The sequence below is a fragment of the Spea bombifrons genome, chromosome 1 (assembly GCF_027358695.1).
Source record: "Spea bombifrons isolate aSpeBom1 chromosome 1, aSpeBom1.2.pri, whole genome shotgun sequence".
NCBI lineage: Eukaryota > Metazoa > Chordata > Amphibia > Anura > Pelobatidae > Spea > Spea bombifrons.
This window is the reverse complement of record NC_071087.1, coordinates 52,803,369-52,823,492: the sequence shown is the minus strand read 5'-3', so window position 1 is coordinate 52,823,492 and position 20,124 is coordinate 52,803,369. Positions and strand designations below refer to the sequence as shown.

General features: G+C 40.3%; 2 protein-coding genes across 5 annotated transcripts in view; one reads left to right on the top strand and one right to left on the bottom strand.

Moving 5' to 3' along the window:
• The window catches only part of PKD2 (polycystin 2, transient receptor potential cation channel), a 20,261-nt gene extending 7,815 nt beyond the window's left edge, over nt 1-12,446 (top strand). Inside the window, exons 3-16 of one of the 3 annotated variants that reach the window (XM_053461607.1) lie at nt 1,504-1,637; nt 1,780-2,030; nt 2,383-2,607; nt 3,353-3,581; nt 5,379-5,549; nt 5,786-5,967; nt 6,613-6,733; nt 6,999-7,097; nt 7,326-7,447; nt 8,537-8,654; nt 9,815-9,978; nt 11,325-11,472; nt 11,988-12,263; nt 12,338-12,446. In XM_053461607.1, the coding sequence (XP_053317582.1) occupies nt 1,504-1,637; nt 1,780-2,030; nt 2,383-2,607; nt 3,353-3,581; nt 5,379-5,549; nt 5,786-5,967; nt 6,613-6,733; nt 6,999-7,097; nt 7,326-7,447; nt 8,537-8,654; nt 9,815-9,978; nt 11,325-11,472; nt 11,988-12,227 (2,204 nt within the window). In that variant the 3' untranslated portion in view covers nt 12,228-12,263; nt 12,338-12,446. Of the gene's footprint in view, nt 1-1,503; nt 1,638-1,779; nt 2,031-2,382; nt 2,608-3,352; nt 3,582-5,378; nt 5,550-5,785; nt 5,968-6,612; nt 6,734-6,998; nt 7,098-7,325; nt 7,448-8,536; nt 8,655-9,814; nt 9,979-11,324; nt 11,473-11,987 lie in introns of all 3 variants that reach the window. The other 2 variants (XM_053461608.1, XM_053461606.1) reach the window with 2 other exon arrangements.
• A 1,665-nt stretch (nt 12,447-14,111) lies between these two features.
• Nucleotides 14,112-20,124, bottom strand: part of ABCG2 (ATP binding cassette subfamily G member 2 (Junior blood group)) — a 28,578-nt gene continuing 22,565 nt past the window's right edge. For both annotated transcript variants that reach the window (XM_053461609.1, XM_053461610.1), the window contains exons 11-16: nt 19,845-19,934; nt 18,783-18,907; nt 17,289-17,443; nt 16,954-17,043; nt 16,378-16,481; nt 14,112-14,908 (exon numbers count right to left, since the gene is read on the bottom strand). In XM_053461609.1, coding sequence (XP_053317584.1) covers nt 14,761-14,908; nt 16,378-16,481; nt 16,954-17,043; nt 17,289-17,443; nt 18,783-18,907; nt 19,845-19,934 — 712 coding nt within the window. In that variant the 3' untranslated portion in view covers nt 14,112-14,760. The remainder of the gene's footprint in view (nt 14,909-16,377; nt 16,482-16,953; nt 17,044-17,288; nt 17,444-18,782; nt 18,908-19,844; nt 19,935-20,124) is intronic.

Below are 20,124 nucleotides of genomic sequence, written 5' to 3'. Positions count from 1 at the left end.
AGAGTTACAGTTAAAAGGTTTTAATTGCCTTTATAATTGTGTTTGAAACCTGTTCAATCCCTCTTAGAATGCTCTGGGAAAAAAAATCAATTACCCTCTAAAAGAATTTGATAAAATGACCCCACTGTTTGCATGTGCTTCTATTTTAGTTTGGTTTAAGCCCCCCCTCTGAGCTAGTTAGTCTTTAAAATATTAGAAATATTAACAGGTTATTCAGCTGGATCACTTGTGTGTTCCCATTTCCAACCTCTGGGTTGTTAACTCAAGAGCAGCACCATGCTGGATGTTTAACACAAATAACATTAAACACATATAAATATATAATTGATTGTTATTTAATTTTGATGGTTAAATAATAATGATATTTTAACTCTGGCTTCACTATTCATAAAGATGATTTGACACTAGCAAGTTTTTTTAGCCAAATGTATTAGCTGGCCCCGTTTAATGCATAATTCAGTGCCAATGTAGATTTTCAAGATCTTGCTGATTTACTTATACGTCATGCGGGCCCAGCCTGGCTCGTCCCTCAGCCGAAGTTCCCAGGCGTTGGCTCTTCGTAGTGGTTCGTGAAGTCAAGGGGCTGAGACATAACTCTCCTGCAAACTCTTCCTTTAGTGAATAAACCCCAAAGCCTATCCTCTTTGGATAGGAAATAAAAACAGTGAAATGTGTTTGGATGGAAAAAAAATTATTTTAGACAAGTTTCCAAGAACTTTCTGCAAGTAGTGCTCTCCCTGAGTAGCAACAGACATTGTATATACATTCTCTCCTTTACCATGAAAGGTAAGCAGATATCCAGAGAGTACCTTCATCCTCTTGCCCACGTTGTTTGGAAAAAGTAGTAGGATTTAGAGCTATGGTTTTGATTAAAAACAAGGTGTCGGCATGATGAGGTCAGAACCGGGAATTCATTTGTCTTCTTGGTGGGTGCCTGGTGAAGTAGGGTAAATATTACACCATCTAAAGGTGAGCATGCCGGTGACGGCCTGAGCCAACACAGCATAAACAAGATTGCTGGTGTGTTTCTCATAGACATTCTTGGTTTTACACTTTGTGGTAATGGAGTTGAGAACGAGCGATTGAGCTCTATGATCTATGCGATGAGGCTCTTGTAGAACTGCACAGTTTGATTGTGTGGTTTCACTTAGACATCCACGAGGAGTGCCAGGATATTAACCTGGAATAATCTATGCCCAATTAAACTATGGCCTCCTCTGGACCAGTTATCCATTTGGCTTATAAGCTACACCATTCTTACTACAAGTACATATGTATATACTGTATTGAGTAATAGTAAAAAAAAAAAGTGCTTAGACCTTCAATAATGAAGGATAAAATGCATGATATGCTGTATTTTGTTGGGTGTTATCTTGTTTTCCCAAATGTTTTCTATGAAGAACCACTGAGCACTTTAAAATTATTTTAGAAATGGAATTCGTAGCTGTCATTTTATACTGTATGATGATATGGTACTGTTCCGTTTTTTGTTTTGTACTGCAGTGACCTATGGGATGGTGGCTTCAACCATGTTTTACTATACTAAAGCTATGTCTCAGCTTTTCATGGACACGCCAATCTCAAACAATGAGAGGACCACCTTCAAGAACCTACTGACTATGGAAGATTTCTGGAAGGTAATATACAGCATAATATTAGAAAATTAAGTAAAGCTGTTTTTGTGGAGGGTATACTTATGAATAAATGGTAAATAAGCCTGACAGAGTATGTGTGTTTTTTTTTTTGTTTGTTTGTTTTTCTTTTTTTTTCTATCTGCAGTTTACAGAAGGCCCTTTGCTAGATGGTCTGTACTGGGATACGTGGTACAATAACAGAAGCATTGGTGAAAATCAAAGCTTCATCTACTATGAGAACATGCTCTTAGGAGTACCCAGGCTTCGGCAGCTTAAAGTCAGGAACGGGACATGTACTATACCAGACGATTTAAGGGATGAAATCAAGGACTGTTATGATATGTATTCTGTTGGAAATGAAGACACGTCACCCTTTGGCCTCCGTAACGGTACTGCGTAAGTACAATCCCTCAAGATTGTAAACTTGCGAGCAGGGCTCTCCACACCTAATGTATCGGTTTGTCTTGGTCTGTCAATTCTCGTCTTGTCGTACCCCTTGAATATATGTATTGTATTAAGCGCTGGGTTATATAAATAAAAGATAATAATAATACCCAAAGCTAAAATCCTTTATTATTGGCATACATTACAATTGAAGCCCTAGACAGGATAACAAAAGCCTGGATGTTTTTCTGACCTGTGCCTGAACACTCAATGTCAACCCTATTCGAGTTCTGTAGTTTTTAACCAGGCTTAGTTGTGTTCTGGTTCTCTGTCAAATCCTAATGGTTTATATTCCATTTTATAGGTGGACGTACACCAACGAAAAGGACTTGAATGGCAGCAGCCAGTGGGGTGTCTTCTCCTCGTACAGTGGGGCTGGATATTACTTAGACCTGTCAAGGACCAGGGATGAATCTGCTGTGCGGATTAAAACACTCAAGAGGAATCTTTGGCTGGATCGAGGCACCAGAGCAGTGTTTATTGATTTTTCTGTCTACAATGGAAACCTGAACCTTTTCTGTGTTGTAAAGTATGGAATTTATTTTACAGTTTAATCAAATGGGCTTTCGATTCATCTTATAGAACAAGAAATGACCCTGCATGCCCGAATAACCTGTTTGAAGTTACTTTTGAGGCATATTTTTCCATGCAAAGTAAACTTCAGAAGCGTGTGTTTTATATACAAACTACGAAATTGTCCCTGAGCTTAAGGAATACACATACTTTTTTGCTTCTAAAGCCTTATTTGAATGTTTATTGGTTAAATAACACAATTGTTTTATATAAAAATCCCATTTAAAATGTTTATCCTCCCTTCTTCAAGGAAGGCTCCTCAGCATTCAGTTTTAATGCGTTTATTGAAGGGAAAGTCCCATGGAAAACATTTTTTAATGCGCTTGGTTATCATGTGCATTAAAGTGTATGATGATCAGAGTGTCCCTTATATAGTGTCCTAGAACAGTGGGTTTAATTCAATAAACTTTCTTTATCTGTCGGCCTGTCACTATTGTTGTGAGTCATGTGATATTTTGTTCCTGTTCAAACACCACAACAACCAAAACAAAGCTACTTTTAAAAACGTTATTACTGGTAATAAAAAAAAATATATATATTGGTGAGAGTTCCTCTTGGACTATTAGTTAAGCAGAGAGTGGGTGTTACATGAAATTATAGACTTTGTGGCCCCCAAGTGCAGTTTAGGAAAATAATTGTTTTTACTTGACTAAATGTAAAATATATGCACCATTTGTATGCCTTGTGTGGTTGTTTTTCAGACTTCTAGCCGAGTTCCCAGCAACAGGAGGCGTGATAACATCCTGGCAGTTTCAGACTGTGAAGATGATCCACTATGTTTCATCATTTGACTTTTTTTTGGCTGCCTGTGAAATTGCGTTCTGCGTTTTTCTTCTATATTACGTGGTGGAAGAGTTCATTGAGATCCATCTCCATAGGCTGCATTACTTCCGTAGTCTGTGGAACTGCATAGATATTGTTATTCTTGTGGTGAGCATCATCCCGGTCGTACCCTTGTCGACTAGTCGTTTACCGTCATGGGCATTTAACAATAAAAAAAACTATTGAATATTTACAGTGTACAAGCCAAAATGTAAAAAATGCATCCTTAAGATGTGACTTCTAAGCCACTCACAGAATTTCAGGTTAGATGAACATTATTCCATGACCCTGTCCTTTGTTCTAGTTGCTAGTGGTAGGGGTACTGCCTTTTTGGGATCAAAACACCAACTTTTTGTGCCTTGCATATAATTATCACTTCCAATATGTTTGTTTATGTATTTGTTGTAACACATGAGCGTTGTTTTTAGGGCTGAAACAACGAATCGATAAAATCGATAATAATCGATAACGGAAATCGTTGTCGACGATTTCCGTTATCGATTAATCGAGTGATCGATTCGTTGTTGGAGCACTCTGCTCCTTTTACTTACCTCCGCGAGCGTTTCCCGGCTTCTGCTATGCGCTCTGCAGTCTCCGCCTTCTTTGAGCTTCAATTAAGAAAAGGATGTTTGTCCGCGTGTCAATAAAGTTTTCAACTTCTTGAAGCTTGGAAGTGGAACGAGTCCATAGCTGAGATAAGTGATTCTCTATGTGTGAATGTCGGACTGGGTGACGGAGTGCAGGGCTGGGTGTTAGTGTGGGTGCAGGGCTGGGTGTTAGTGTGGGTGCAGGGCAGGGTCAGAGTGTGGGTGTGGGTGCAGGGTGGGGGTGGTGGTGGTGCAGGGCAGAGTGTGGGTGCAGGGCAGAGTGTGGGTGCAGGCAGAGTGTGGGTGCAGAGTGGGGGTGCAGGGTGGGGGTGCAGGGCAGAGTGGGAGACTGGGTGCAGGGCTGGGTGTGAGTGTGGGTGCAGGGCAGAGTGTGGGTGCAGGGCAGAGTGTGGGTGCAGGGCTGGGTGCAGGGCAGAGTTGGAGACTGGGTGCAGGGCAGGGTGTGGGTGCAGGGTCAGAGTGTGGGTGCAGGGCAGGGTGGGGATGGTGGTGGGGGTGCAGGGCAGAGTGTGGGTGCAGGGCTGGGTGTGGGTGCAGGGCTGGGTGCAGGGCAGGATGGGGGTGAGGGTGTGGGTGCAGGGCAGAGTGTGGGTGCAGGGCAGAGTGTGGGTGCAGGGCAGAGTGTGGGTGCAGGGCAGAGTGGGAGACTGGGTGACTGGGTGCAGGGCTGGGTGTGAGTGTGGGTGCAGGGCAGAGTGTTGGTGTGGGTGCAGGGCAGAGTGGGGGTGCAGGGCAGGATGGGAGACTGGGTGCAGGGTGGGGGTGCAGGGCAGGGTCAGAGTGGGGGTGGAGGGCAGGGTGGGGGTGCAGGTCAGAGTGTGGGTGCAGGGCAGGGTGGGGGTGAGGGTGTGGGTTCAGGGCAGAGTGTGGGTGCAGGGCTGGGTGCGAGTGTGGGTGCAGGGTGCTGGGTGCAGGGCAGGGTGCTGGGTGCAGGGCAGAGTGGGGGTGTGGGTGCAGGGCCGGGGGCAACGTGCCAGGGCAAGGGGCAAAGTGAGTGGTTTAGGTATTAAAACTAGTTTTCTAAATATTGTGTTTGGGTTCTTGTACTTTGAAAATATTGTTTTTTATTACATCATAACAAAATAAGAATGTTAATGTACATTTTAAGTTGTTTTTTAACATCCAGTTCATTAAATTTTAAATAAATGAAAAATTTGCATATTGTTTTTTTTTATCCGATTAATCAATTAATCGGAAAAATAATCGGCCAACTAATCGATTATTAAAATAATCGTTAGTTGCAGCCCTAGTTGTTTTTAATTTTAATGTTTTATGTATTTTTTTTCTGTGTTACTAGCTCTCGCTGACCGGAGTAGGAATCAACTTGTACAGAATGTCCTCTGTAGACCAACCACTAAGCCACCTTTTGGTGGACCAGAATACATTCCCTAACTTTGAGTCTCTGGCTTACTGGCAGATTCAGTTCAACAACATTGCAGCAGTTACTGTGTTCTTCGGATGGTTGAAGGTATTTGCAATAAGTGTCTTCCTTTCTTGCGGTACTACATTCTATACATATTCTACTTAATTTAAAATCCAAGCTTTACAACATAGATTTTGACTAATCTTGTTAGTGTGTGTGTGTGTGTGTGTGTGATTATAGAAGGATAGAAGACTCCTTTTCTAGCTGAGGGAATTCCAACATTTATAAATATAAATATATATATATATATATATATATCAATTTTTTTTATTTTTACACAGCTGTTCAAGTTTGTTGACTTCAACAGAACCATGACTCAGTTATCAACAACCATGTCTCGGTGCGCCAAAGATATCCTTGGTTTCTCCATTATGTTTTTTATCGTCTTTCTTGCCTATGCCCAGTTTGCATACCTTGTATTTGGCACTCAGGTTGATGACTTCAGTACTTTCCAAGATTGCATGTAAGTAGATACAGTGGGCATTTTATGTTGACTTCCCCACCCAAGTACTTCCCAAGGCATTTAGACGACTATGATTTGGATGTCCTGCATGCCCCTCTATTGCACTGGATGGTAGCAGGACCCAACCATTGGCTAGTTTCCTCTTTGAGATCAGTTCATAGCACTCTGTGTGGCACAGCATACAGAAAGTCTCTTTTATATATTAGAGATATATGTATGGGAAAGTACAAAAACAATGCCTACTGTTAGGAGATCTAACATTGTTTTCTCGAATGTAATAGACTGGTGAAGCAAACTGCTTCACTGTCAAACAGAGACAGATACCAGTTTGCCTAAACCATAAGCAAGTAGCCTACCAGCATGTATTGAAGTGGGACACTGCCGCATCTGTCCTTTTTTAACCTTTCCACTCAATCAGACCTGTATTTCCTAAAACAGGACTTACCTCATTAGTTACAAGAAAAAACTGAATGTTCTAATCATCTGCTAGATTGAAACTCTTTCACCAAGTTAAGAACCCAATGCCAATATTTCAGATGTATCCCCCATCAACCTTTGTGGATATTACGCTTTAGCATATTTACGTTGTACTGCCTCCATTTTCCATGCACTCATCGGTTGCGTTTTGTTTTCTCTCTGTTTTAGCTTCACTCAGTTCCGCATCATTTTGGGCGATTTTGACTTCGTTGAGCTTGAGGAAGCTAACAGAGTCCTGGGACCCATTTACTTTACATCGTTTGTGTTCTTTACATTCTTCATACTTTTGGTATTTTATATTTTTGTTAACCTTCATTTATTTTATATTTTTACATAGAACATTACCAACAGCAAGGTGATATTTTTAGAAGCCAAATAGATAAGTTTTAAAAAATGTATTTGACGATAAATATACCCTTTCATCTAGGCCGTTAATTCTGTATAACAAAACAAGATTATAAGCGTCCCGCGATTTCAGAAACTTTCTAGTGGTGATGTATGAGGTTTATCTGTGTGTTTTTACAGTATGTGGTAAACCTGGTTGTCTTCAACAGAACATGTTTTTGGCAGTCATCAATGATGCCTATTCAGAAGTGAAAACAGACATGTCACAGCAAAAAAATGAAATGGAGATAACCGACCTAATTAAAAAAGTGAGTTCATCTTTCTTGATCGCCATATAGAAATTGATAACTTTCATTAACTTTCCAGTAAGTAAAAAAATCATAGATTTTAGTTTTTATCTTTGTTATTTCACACTGGACTGTATAAGTACTCTGCTGCTGCTGCTATTTGACTTAAGCATTACAGATGGTTTTCTTTGGATGCTTTGGTATGGTGGCTCTGCATACACGTGGAGTAACTTATGTAAATTATCTCAGGGTTGCAGTAAAGCCATGGTGAAACTTAAACTGAAGAAAACCGCAGTGGATGATATTTCCGAGAGCCTCCGTCAAGGGGGAGGGAAGCTGAACTTTGATGAGCTACGCCAGGACCTGAAAGGGTATGTCTCTTCTAATTCACTAAAGCTAGCTATAAGACGCAGGAAGTTTTAAAGATGGTATTGGCAGAACAGCAAGACGCATAAAGAACCTACTTGGCAACTACGCTTTGAAAGCTACACAGCTGAACTAGGGACAAGTTTGTAGAACCTGCACCAGGTATCAAGAGTATTCCACAAACTTTGACTGCCAAATATCCCAAATTATTTTGAACTTCCTGGATAGTTCCCAAATGGATATTCAATAAGTGTTATTCAACCAGAGTAGGATGAAGATGTCCAAGTCTGAGCTGGGTATTTAAAATTGCTTCCAGTGGGAGTTACCACATTGATAAGAGCAAAAGTGTGATGAAACCATCAGCTTATTTTATTCATTGACCTAACGGCACAGAGGTTCAAAGGGGATCTCATCTCAAACTACTCCAAGATAAAAAAAATTTAAAAAAAAAGCAGTGCAAAGAGAACTATATTATTTTATATATAATAAAAATATATATGAAAAGAAGATGACTTCATAGTAGAATTTATAAAATCAGGGGGAAAACTTTGCTGCCCTCTAGTGGCACCTATTATGTGGTAGAAATATGAAGAGTCGGAGAGATCAATGCTCCTTGGTGATCCATAGGACGGCCTCCAGGATTTCAGGGAAACAAACATTTGTGAAGACCCTTTAAAGGGGCATGCAGGACTCCCACTGTCCCCCACCCACGTGGCCTCTGCATGTCTGAATGAAATGAAGTACTAGGGTACGACATATGCCAGCACTTTTCTTAACTAAGAGACAGAGACTAAAAGGGACTGGGGCAGGGACCTAAAATAGTCTCTGGTATTTTAGTGTTGGAACAAGGGGTTCTGTGTCTCTGTTGGCTTTCATAATGTTGTTATCCGGCAATGGATGTCTCAGACAATGCACATAGCGAATGAGAAAAATGACAAATAATATTGTCACCCACCAGCTAGAGCAGCGGAGCGGGCTACCTTTTTGATTTGCTATTGAGACGCTTCTCGTTTCAAACTTAGCTCAGGTTTTTCCCCCTCAAACTACACCCCTAAAAATATGTCATGGTAAAATAATTTGTCAATCTGTTTCAGAAAAGGCCACACAGACGCAGAAATCGAGGCCATATTTGCTAAATATGACCAAGATGGAGACCAGGAACTTACTGAACATGAACATCAGCAAATGAGAGATGATTTGGAGAAGGAGAGGGTGAGTAATCTTTATAATCAAAGTTTACCAATACTGGTAATTTGAATGCATTTTTACAGCAAATCTGGTTTTCCGGCTGGCCTGCTTTTAAATGCTACATTAGCACAAAAAATATACATTTTATTACCTTGTCATGGGTTCATTTTTGTTTCTAACTACAAATACTTCCTAGCAAATAACTAAATAAAAGATTATGGTTGCAGCACAAAGTACAAACTATATTATTATTGGTTATTGGGCTCATATTGACCAGGAGGTCATTAAACTGTCGCAAGTAATTCATATTTACAGGCTAGATGTGTCCTGCGTGAACCATCGCTTCATGCAATTCTTGGGTAATTTAGATTAGGCAATTGCGCATAATTTACTTCAGAATGACCTGGAAAGTTCGGCCAGGTGATTGGTGCATCGTGAAGGGTTATCGTTTATCTAAAGGAATTCTTGTGGTGTTAAAATACCATTGCTCCTTTGTGATTACGTATATCCATTACCCGGATTATGCAGTTTGTTCCTATATTAATTAAAGCGGATGTCACCTTTTTGATATTTTAAGCTTACCGTATGAAACTTTTTATGGTCTAGAATTCCACCGACTGTTTCCTTTTACGTCCGGCAGCTGACAAAGCATTTTATTGAGACAGATGCAAAATATAAAGCATTAATGGACTTTTCATCATTAAATACCAGAAATCAAACGTAATAGACACCTCTTATACCTTTTTTTTTTTTTTTTTGACAGTTTATAATAGTTACTCATGACACATGATTTCTCATTATACATGTACACAACTGTTACCATTGATTTTATTATCACAAAGAATAATTTCAAGTTAATGATGATACAACGTCATCTTCTCTACTTTCTCTACGTTTCACATCACAATAGCAGTCGTCACCCCTTTGTACAATGTCATGTGCCCAGCATTAAAATAACCGTAAGGATACAGACGGCATGGGCCAAGGGTTTGCTGGGAGACCCCAACACAAGGTAGACGGTGGTGAGATCCAGGTCTACAATCCTTCGCTGCTCTGTGACATCAACTTCACAGACAATGTCTTAAATTTCCCGTATATATACCTACTTACCTGTACGTGTTTGTTCTTTTGTGGTGAGCTGGTCGCAATCAACAATCAGTAGCTGTATGTTTGTTTTCCACAAGGAGGACCTGGAGTTAGACCGGGGCTCTTTGTCTCGTCCCATGAGTGGCCGCAGCTTCCCTCGGAGTTTGGATGACTCCGAAGAAGACGACGATGAGGACAGTGGGCACAGTTCCCGCAGGAGAGGCAGCAGCTCCAGTGGCGTCTCCTATGAAGAATTCCAAGTGTAAGTATTAGTAATCAACAGCTTGGATTCTCAAAGGAGTGTGCTTTCTGTAACACTATACCTCTGCATGAGAAACTTTATGTGGAAAGTCTAAATCATTTGTTGTAGAGTTTGTATGCCACTTATGCCAAAGCTGCTATGCCTTCCACTCCACTGATCTTTTATAGCTAAATGCAGTTTTAAAAACTTTTATTCCTAGTAATGTCGAATGCTCAAGAAATAATTATTTTATCTTAAAACAAATTGGCCTGATTCATATGTTTTTCTGGGAACAAAGGAAACTTAATAAGTATGCACAAGTCAAAAGCATGGACTTTCTTTTCTATTTAAAAATGAAGCGCTTGTGAAGAATCGTGAACCTTTTTTTCCGTTTCTGTTTGTTTCTACAAACGTTGCGCAAGACAATTAAGGTACATTTATCATTATTAAGCGCTGCGTAAATTGTCGGCGCTGTATAAATAAAAGATAATAATAATTTAGAATCTGTTTCAAATGGTAAAATGAGAAGAACCTTTCGGTATTCGTTTTCTGGTGGCAAGATCAAAACAGACATTGATTGCGAGGGCAATACATGGTACCATGTATACTCTACGTATAAATAAGGGGCGTACACCAACATTAAACGGAAAACCTACATTTTAAGTGCGGGAGCTGTCTGAAGTGGGTTGACTTTTTAAGCTCAACCTTTTTGAGACTGAACTAGTGTGGACATGACTTGCAAAAAAGGCCAATCTGTAAATTTAAACTCAACAAAAGTTAGGTTAACCAAGAGGACAACAACCCAAAGCACAGGAGTAAATAAAAAACAGAATGGTTCAAACAGAAGAACATACACCTTCTGAAGTGCCCTAGTCCTGACCTGTTGTGGCATGACCACAAGAGTGCAATTTACACCAGACATCCCAAGAATATTGCTGAACTGACTGAGTTTGGTAAAAGAGGAAAGATCCAAGGTTCCTTCTGACCTTTGTGCAGGTCTGATCCACAGCTACAGGAACCATTAGATTGAGGTTGTTGCTGTCAAGGAGGGTCCGCCAGTTATTTAATCCATGGGTTCACATACTTTTTCCATCCTGCAATGAGTTCCAAAGGCTTCACTTTCTTTTTCCCGCAGCTGTCTATATTTTTATGTTTTGGCGGCATTGTTCTTTTGTAAATGTATACGCTTTTGAACAAGGCCCTCTTTACCTAATGTATCTGTTTGTCTTAGCCTGTCAGTTCTAGTTTTTTCATACCCTTTAAATGTGTTTTTGTTTTGCGCTATAGTTGGCACTATATAAATAAAAGACGATGATATAGAATTCTTGATCAGTCAAAGCAACATACGCTTTTCTTTTTCTCTACAGTCTGGTGAGGAGAGTGGATCGCATGGAGCATTCCATTGGCAGCATTGTGTCCAAAATTGATGCTGTGATTGTCAAATTGGAAGCCATGGAAAGGGCAAAGTTGAAGCGGAGAGATCTCTTGGGAAGGCTTCTTGATGGAGTCACAGAGGTATGCGTTTAACTTTCTTCAAATGACTGGGAAGTTATGAGTAATCTGTTTATATTTTTATTTTCTTCTAAATTCTTCTAAATGTTGAAGAAAACTAAATGATATACTATTCAAAAAGTGATAAAGAGAAAGCCCTTGCTGTACTTGAAAAAAAATAATGTACATTTGAGTGGGTACACATAAAGCTCCGGTCACTTAGGGGGATAAACCCCTCTGTCATGAATGGGTTAAAGTGTATTCTCCCTGACATCATCATTAAAGAATAATGTGTATTAAAGTACTTGTTTTAAGCATTCTTCAAAGTAGGGAGAAAAAAAAAAACGTTCTCCACATTCTCTAGAAAATACAAATGTTGAATAAGAACGTTTGCAATTAAGGATTCTTCAGATCTGCAGAAGAGACCACTGAGACGCCAAACACTTTTATAAAACCCTTTCCGTGTTCGCCCGATGCTTTGACTAAAAACAAGCGTTTTCTCCTAGCTAATCCGGGTATATCAATCTTTCTTAATTTAGGATGAGAGACTGGGCCGTGACACTGAAATTCACAGAGAACAAATGGAGAGACTGGTGAGGGAGGAGTTGGAGCGGTGGGAATCGGATGACGCGGCTTCCCAAATGAGCCAACGCCTGGGCACACCCAGTGGAATCAATGCTCAGTCTCGCCCCAGGAGCTCACGTCCTTCCTCCTCACAGTCCACCGAGGGAGCGGATGGAGGGGGTGGGGGTGCCGTTGCTGGAAACAGCCAGCTGTAACAATGAAGAATGCTATGGGGGTCTGCAAACATTAAGGTACGATGCAGATTTCTCCTTCACCAATACAAATTTGAAAGTCCGTCACAGCATTGTATATCCTCTTACCCCAGTGATTCACCGGCTCGTCGTTCAGATCATAACTTACATCGATGTTCAAGAGGACGGCAGCGAAAATGTCTTTCTACTGCAGATCATGACCCGTTTTACAAAAGAATGGAAGGATTAGAAAAATACGGCTGGAAGTAACTAACACAGTACCTGTCTGCAGATACATGATCAAGCTGCAGCTGTAGTGTTGCGCAGTATATCTATGTTGCATAATGACTATATATTTAACATATAGAGAGGGTAGAGGTACTATTGTTAACTGGTCTGTCCCATAGATAATATCAGCTATCATTCTGATTAAAAGGTATTACAATGCAGTAAAATGCAGATCAACAATGCCTAAGGTACACACATTTAATAAGAATCTTGTGTGACCACACTAAATGTTGGGGTTAATGGAGCTAGGTAAAGTCACAACTTGCTCTATTGAACCTGCCTCATTTGGCCCCAGCCTCTGTATACCCTATTGTCCTGCTGCTGACCTGGTGGATGGCTTTTATCAAGCCTGGGGTAGAGTTATCTCAGACAGAAGAACTGCAATAATGAAAGTATACTCACATCCATTTGCATGCTGTAAAATGTTAGATTTCATGCACATTATTAATTTTTAAAAAAAGTTTTGGGTACTAGATTGTCCTGATTTTGTGTTTATACCTTAAAAGCACATCCTTCACTCCCTCCCCAGCTGTTGTTATGGCTATATATGCTTTTTCTGACTATGAAATATTAAGTGTTAATGTTTCATGAAAACAGCTTGATCCTCTTTAATTTTCCTACAAAAACTCAGTTTTACACTTGTCTAGCAGCGAACGCGCCAACAAAAAAAGGTGTGTAATAAATTACATAAAATGTTTCCTGAATATCCCCCAGTTGCGGAGTGGATATGCTGCGGCGGTGTTTCACCCCATTAAATATGGTGATTGTGTGTAAAATTATTTGACATACAAAAACTGTAAATCTGTAACGTGTCGTTACGGTTTTGTATTGTAAACAAACTTCATTTTGAAGTGCTTAAAGTTTCATGGATATCCGTGTAAATTGTAAGATTGTACTCCTTGAGTGTCCTAACTGATGAGTTTTCAGACATTTTTTATATCCTAGTACACTATTAAAGCTTTATACTCTTGTAAAATCACACAATGCAGTATTTTGGAAGTGTATGTGATTTTGTATGTCTGTCTTAATTCTTGTGATTCTAGATTCTAGCACTTTAATAAAGTCATGTCTCAATCTCTCTTTAATAAAAGTGACTCTAGTATGTTGACATTACAGCGCCATCTTGTCCACGGAGGGGCTGTGAATTCTGTGTATTCCATTACAAATGGTGATATAATATTGTATTAGGTCGCCTAGCAGTCACCCAGGCAAGTCTGTAATGTTAAAAGTGGGGGGAGAAAAATCACAAAATATTTGGATTGTATCTGGCCCTTAATTGTTTTCAGATTTTCAAAGTGGATGATAGGCTTTCCGTGGATAGGTCAAGAAAGAGGAGGTCTGGGCTGGCTGGTGTGTTCTGTTTTGAAGGAATTAATGTATCCTTACATAATACAATGCTGGCTTCTTCTAATAGCCAATCTCCTGTATAGGGGCAGAGAGAAATGTGTTACGGTTTACTAGTCATTTAAGCCATTCTTTTAAGGATTTAATGGTGTAATAGTATGGTGTTGATTTGTAAAGGAGACTTGCCAATGTAATTGGAAATACTGGATGGTAGTTGAGCAGTTCCCCAGTAGTTGATCTCCTTGGATGTAGGGGTGTAAGACATCAATTCGATAGTCATACTATAACTTTTTATTTACGTTTTTTTTTGTTTTACAAATCAACAGTGTGGCACGTTGTCATTTGGATAACGTTCATTTTCTTCTTAACTAGAAACTATTTACATAATTGTTATTCTTAGTAGTTAAGCATACACTGTAAGAAAAAGGTAGCGTTGTCATTAGTAGAGTCAAAATGTTCATCATGTTACAAGAACAAAAAAAGGACAATTTAACACAAATGCAAAAAAGCTATAAAAATTATAATTAAAATTATCCATAAATAAGTGATAATTTATATTATTGTAGAAAAATACTTACTGCAGAAACAAACAAGGTCCAGATTAAAAATACAGTTATGTATGCATAGTCTGTAATGAGAAGTTGTGCAACTGGAAATAGCTTACAGTACTGCGCACTAAGGCTACAGAATGTTCACAGTTCTGCATAAAAAAGGCACCATTGATATTTGACTGTCAATACTGTTCATAAGAACACATGCTAAAAAAAATAGCACTAAAAGAAATTAACAAATATTACACACGTCTCAAGCAACAGATCAGGTCAACTATAGACTTAACGTTTATAGACATATTTACATATCCAAGGCAATATGAAGTGCTTGGTTTGAATTGTCTGCACCAAGTATCTTGAGGTGGATTTTTACTTTAGGTGAGCTTCTTCATAAAATACAATTTCAGGTAAGCGATTATTAGGAATATTATGGTCATGCAAGCCAAGGCCAAATTGTTCTGCCACAAGCCCCAAGCGCTGTAATCTATGCCTTGTTGATATAAATATTCTTCTCCGGTGCATCTGAAGAAAGAAAAGAAAAAAAAGGTTAAATAAGATGTGTTTGAAACTCATGTAACTACTCCATTTACATCATCACAGATGCTGAAAGGCTCACGTTACGGTTTGGGCCCTTGCACACATCCATTTGGACATGCTTGAGGATGTTCTCTATAGAACAGGCGCTGTTTTATAGAGAACAAGGCTAGGGTCTTTAACCCTAGGGTGCTGACCTCTAACCTTAAAATCACAAATAAATAATAAGCAGTCTTCCTGCTCTTATCTGTCCTGATCGCTGGTTGCTTGAAGCAGTCAGTCAGTGGCAGCAAAGTGCTCCCATTGAAATCAATGGCAACACTTTCCACGCAGCGAAATGTATCGTCTAAAAGGGCTTGGCTAGGATATGTGGAAAGGGGCAATGCTACAAAATCTCCCCATGCATTTGCAAAACAGACCAGCTGGAGTATACCATTAACCTGTCTTGGAGAAGGATCCATGTAAACTTTATAAAAAGTCGACTACATCTAACAGCAAAACTACAAGAATCAGCCTTGCCTCCCTCACGGAATAATGTCCCATACACTACCACTCAAAGGTTTAAAGGGGCAGAACAGCCATCAAATGCATGGGGGGATTCTGCAGAACATGCCCCTTTCTCCACCAGCAGCTATTTTTTGTGCAGGAGATGTGTTCAGACTAGAGCCCTGCGTGGGACGTTTTTTTTTTTTTAATCCCGCCGATTTTGTGTCCAATCCAGCCCCTTCCTGCAAAGTGTGAAAGTGTTTGTCCAATCCTGCCCGCTCCCGCCATGTGTGGTCCACTCCCGCCACATGTGTCCAATCACGCCCACCCCCTTACCTGAACTTCAGATTTCACGCACAGTCCCGCAAGGCTGCCTTCGTGTTGCTCCCTCACAGCGTCTCTGCTCTTGTTCCGCCCAGGAACCCAGCGGATTCACGGGAAGTGACGTAAAATCACGTCACTCCGCTGGGTTCCTGGGCAGAACAAGAGAAGAGACGCTGTGAGGAAGCAACACGAAGGCAGCCTTGCGGGACTGCGCAGGAGTACTGGGAAATTCTTCACTATCTCTAAAAGCTGTGACAGAATGTTTGCGGGAGCGGGCGGGATTGGACACATATGTTGCGGGAGTGGAACACAGACGTTGAGGGAGCCGGCGGTAACGGTCAGAAATTCTGCGAGAGCGGGATTAAAAAAACAGTCCCGCGCAAGACTCTAAAGTGTACTTTTTAAACTATGAACCTCATACAGCAGGCTGATTATTTTTAACTTGTTGCATTTTTTCTTCTTGTTGTTGCTTGAAATGGTGTTTCAAGCCTTTAAACAATTGAAAAAAAAGAACTATAATTTGAAAACATAATACAACAACATGTGTAACAAAGTAGTAAATAAAGCCAAATAAAGATCTTTCAGTATTCAGGTGGTAAACATGGAAGCTTAGAAGTGTTATATTATATAATCCTGAGAATACATACGTAGTGAAAGGGCTGGGACTTGTACAGTTGGTACTTGGCGCAGCAGTAGAATTTGATTTAGAGGAACAGAAGTTCAGGGATGTGAATTCATTCACTTGAAGAGCCTGTAAAGACAAAATAGGTGTGAAACATTAACATGCAATGCACTTGTCAAATATTCATAATCAACAAATCATCTATAATCCATAGTATGAACAAAATATGTTTGTGGGAAACATGTAATTATTTCAATCTATTGAAGTAGGGGATGAGTAATTCAGCCCCAGGATCCTTGGGCATTAGCCATTACATGAATTTCTTGTTGGGGTATACAAACAGCTGATGTGTGTTGATTTTGGTGTAAAGTTTGGGTTTGGACTATTCCACTGGTCACAAACCCATTCCTTAAGAATCACTGGATCTATGGCTTCTTTACAAGAAGAAAAAATGCCCATAATCCACCAATGATGTTGAAAAAATAAAATGCAAACCCCAAATATTTCTTGGTAGAGAATGTATTCTTAGCATCATCATAATTGGTTACTTATTTAGCGCCAACATCAGTGTCACAAAATAAGATTGTGATTAAAGACTTACGGTCAAACCATAACGAGGTATACTGAAGTATTTGAGCCAGGAAAGCCAATCCATGATGGAAGTCAAATTCACCAATAATCCAGAAAATATCTATAAAAGGTGGAAAAAAAATATATACATTACTTTCTGAAGAATTTTATTGATAGGCACTGGGAGGGAAGTGGTTTGGGTGTTGTCCAAAGCAAAAAAAAGCTGGCCTGAAGACCCAAAGAAACATTTCCTCACCCATAGACTCCAGGTCAATCCCCGGGTACCCCCATATCACATGATGGTTAAGAATCTATTGGCCTAGCATTCTACTGCACTCATAGACGGGAAAAAAAACAACAACTCACAATCATAAAGACAAAGGCAATAGTCATGAGAAGATTGGCAACCGCAACAACGTCCTGACCAGCTGCTATAGCCAGTGCCATGGATGTGGCTGTATAAGATAGCATCATCAGCGTAAACATCATGGTGAAGAAAGCACCTGCTGTCGGTTTAAATCCTTAAGAAAAGAACGCAATACAATTATTAACCATGTAGATATGAATGCATGAAGTTAAGTGTACTGAATGCTAAAAACTATGAGAAAAAAGCCTTGTTTATATTTTCTTTTACTTACCAAACTGCCCCCAGTTATGCATATCTGACCCCCAGCTTGCCACTCTGCCCCCAGATATGCCTTATACCTCCTATATGCCAGAGATTCCACTGTGCCCCTGATATGCCACTGTGCCCCCGATATGCCTTATATGCCAGTGATATGCAACTTAGCCCCCTGATATACCTTTTACCCCCAGATATGTCTTATGTCCCCCTGATATGCATAATATCTATATGCCTTATACCCCCTATATGCCACTGTGCCCCCTGATATGCCTTATAACTTGCAATATGCCACTCGCCCCCATTTATGCCTTATACCTCCCTATATGCCACTCTGCCCCCGATATGTCACTCTGCCCCCCATAAATGCCCTGCACCACCCTGAAATTCATTATACCCCCCATACACCACTCTACCTCCCCTATGCACCACTCTAGCTCCCCCAGATACGCCACTCTGCCTCCTTGAAATTCATTACACACCCATACACCACTCTGCCTCTCTCCCCCCTTCCCATACACCACTCTGCCTCTCTCCCCCCTCCCATACACCACTCTGCCTCTCTCCCCCCTCCCATACACCACTCTGCCTCTCTCCCGACTCCCTGGTGTCTTGTGAACCTCCGTTGCTGACAGGCACTTTCACTGGCGCTTCATAGAAGCCCCAGTGGAAGTGAAGGGGAGTAACGGAGGCTGTCTGTGCGCATCGCGCAGACCCCCACCAGCTGACAGAGAGGATGATCCTCTGCAGGAGACCTTGATTCTCTGTCAGCCGGTGGGGGTCTGCACGATGCGCACAGACAGCCTCCGTTACTCACCTTCACTTCCGCTGGGGCTTCTACATCATGTGATGCTGGCGCTGCATCGTAGAAGCCCCAGCGGAAGTGGAGGGGAGAGGCGGAAGTTGTCTGTGCGCATCGCACGGACACCCACTGACAAACAGTGAGGGAAATCCAGGTCCCCTGCAGCGTCGCAGGGGATCTGGATTCTAGTGTTATAATCCGATCTCTGAGGTTGGATTATATAAGGAGAGGAGTTTTTCAGAGCATTTGCTCTGAAAAAAAACTCTTTTTATAATCGATAAAAATCGATTCGACTAATCGATTAGTTGTGGCAGCCCTATAAAACAGAAATACAATTATGCCTAAAGGGCAGCACCGTGAAGACTACTCTATTCTGGTAAATATTCACTAAACATTTGCTTTCTGGTATTAAGAATTTGATGCGCAACATACTTACCAATCATAAAATAGATAATACAAGTGAATATTATACTGGGTAATGTTCTCATAGGGATGAGTTCTGCCATCAGTTTTGAGAAAAAGTACGCCGACAATCTGTAATACCCACTGATGTATTCATGTCTGTAACGAAAGTAAGGAAAAAATACATAAAACGTATGAAGTCTATGCCCTGTTTTGCCATGTAGGTTTGCGCCGGATAAGTAGAGTCTTGTGGTTTCGGTTCAGCTTTTGCAAATTATCAGATGTGCCTCGTAATTTCAAAACACTATCTGGCAACACTACAGTATATATCATTTGGGAAAAATGGCCTACAAATACTGTCCCTGCTGGATCTAAAAAAGCTAGGCAAAATATGAAATTCTTAGTTATTTTATAATTTAGCTTGTCTACCTTCTTCTCCTACATAGAGGGAGATCTTTGGTTAAATGACCATGACCCTACTTAAGTCTTGCAAGACTTCATCATATTATAGCAGTATTTCAATAAGGTTAGCAGGTGACTTAATTGTGTCTTTAAATAAAGGCAAAACAAGGTTTCTATGAGGACCGGTGTTAGAGCCATTTGGTTAACACATTTGGTGTGTCACCACATACAATCATCATGATGGGCTATTGAAGGGTTAATATTTCAAAGCTCCCAGGTATGAATATATCTTAGCAGATCTGTCATTTTATTCTTTCCTCTGAAAGTTTAGTGGCATGAGAATAATACAGAAGTTTTTTAAAGCCTTTTTAATGCCTTGTAAACCTATCGATGACTGTTTTAGTGTCACATGACAATTTTTCCCTGGAAAACACTGGGAACGAGGAAATATTACTATTGATTATCCAAATGTAGATCACTATGGAATACAACGGCTCTATATAAATCAATAACTTATTTCTAGAAAGGGTCTGGTCATTCAGCAGTGCTACGACTCACTAACGGGACATTTAGTTGTAAAAGTGTCGAATTCAACAGAGAAGATGAAACAGCGCATTTAACCATTTACAAACACAAGCGCAAGCATAAGACTGCTCATTAAGCTCAGAATTTTAAACACAACGAAGCTACTCACATGAATATCTTTTTCTCCACAATGAAGAGCTCAATTGAGGACACACTGCTAAAACACTGGTTTGTGGTTATGAAGAATAAAGATCCCACTCTGAGGAAACAAGGGCAGACGTTTGTAAGTTTACAGAAAAGAACAGGCCTGCTTTATAATGTATGTAAAAATCACACATAACCCTTTACAACGGTCTTACTTAAACATGACACATTAGAGAGTGTTGGCTGGTACTAAAGTACAAAGGGTTTAGGGTAAACATCTCCTGGTATCCCCTTGCACAGAGCCG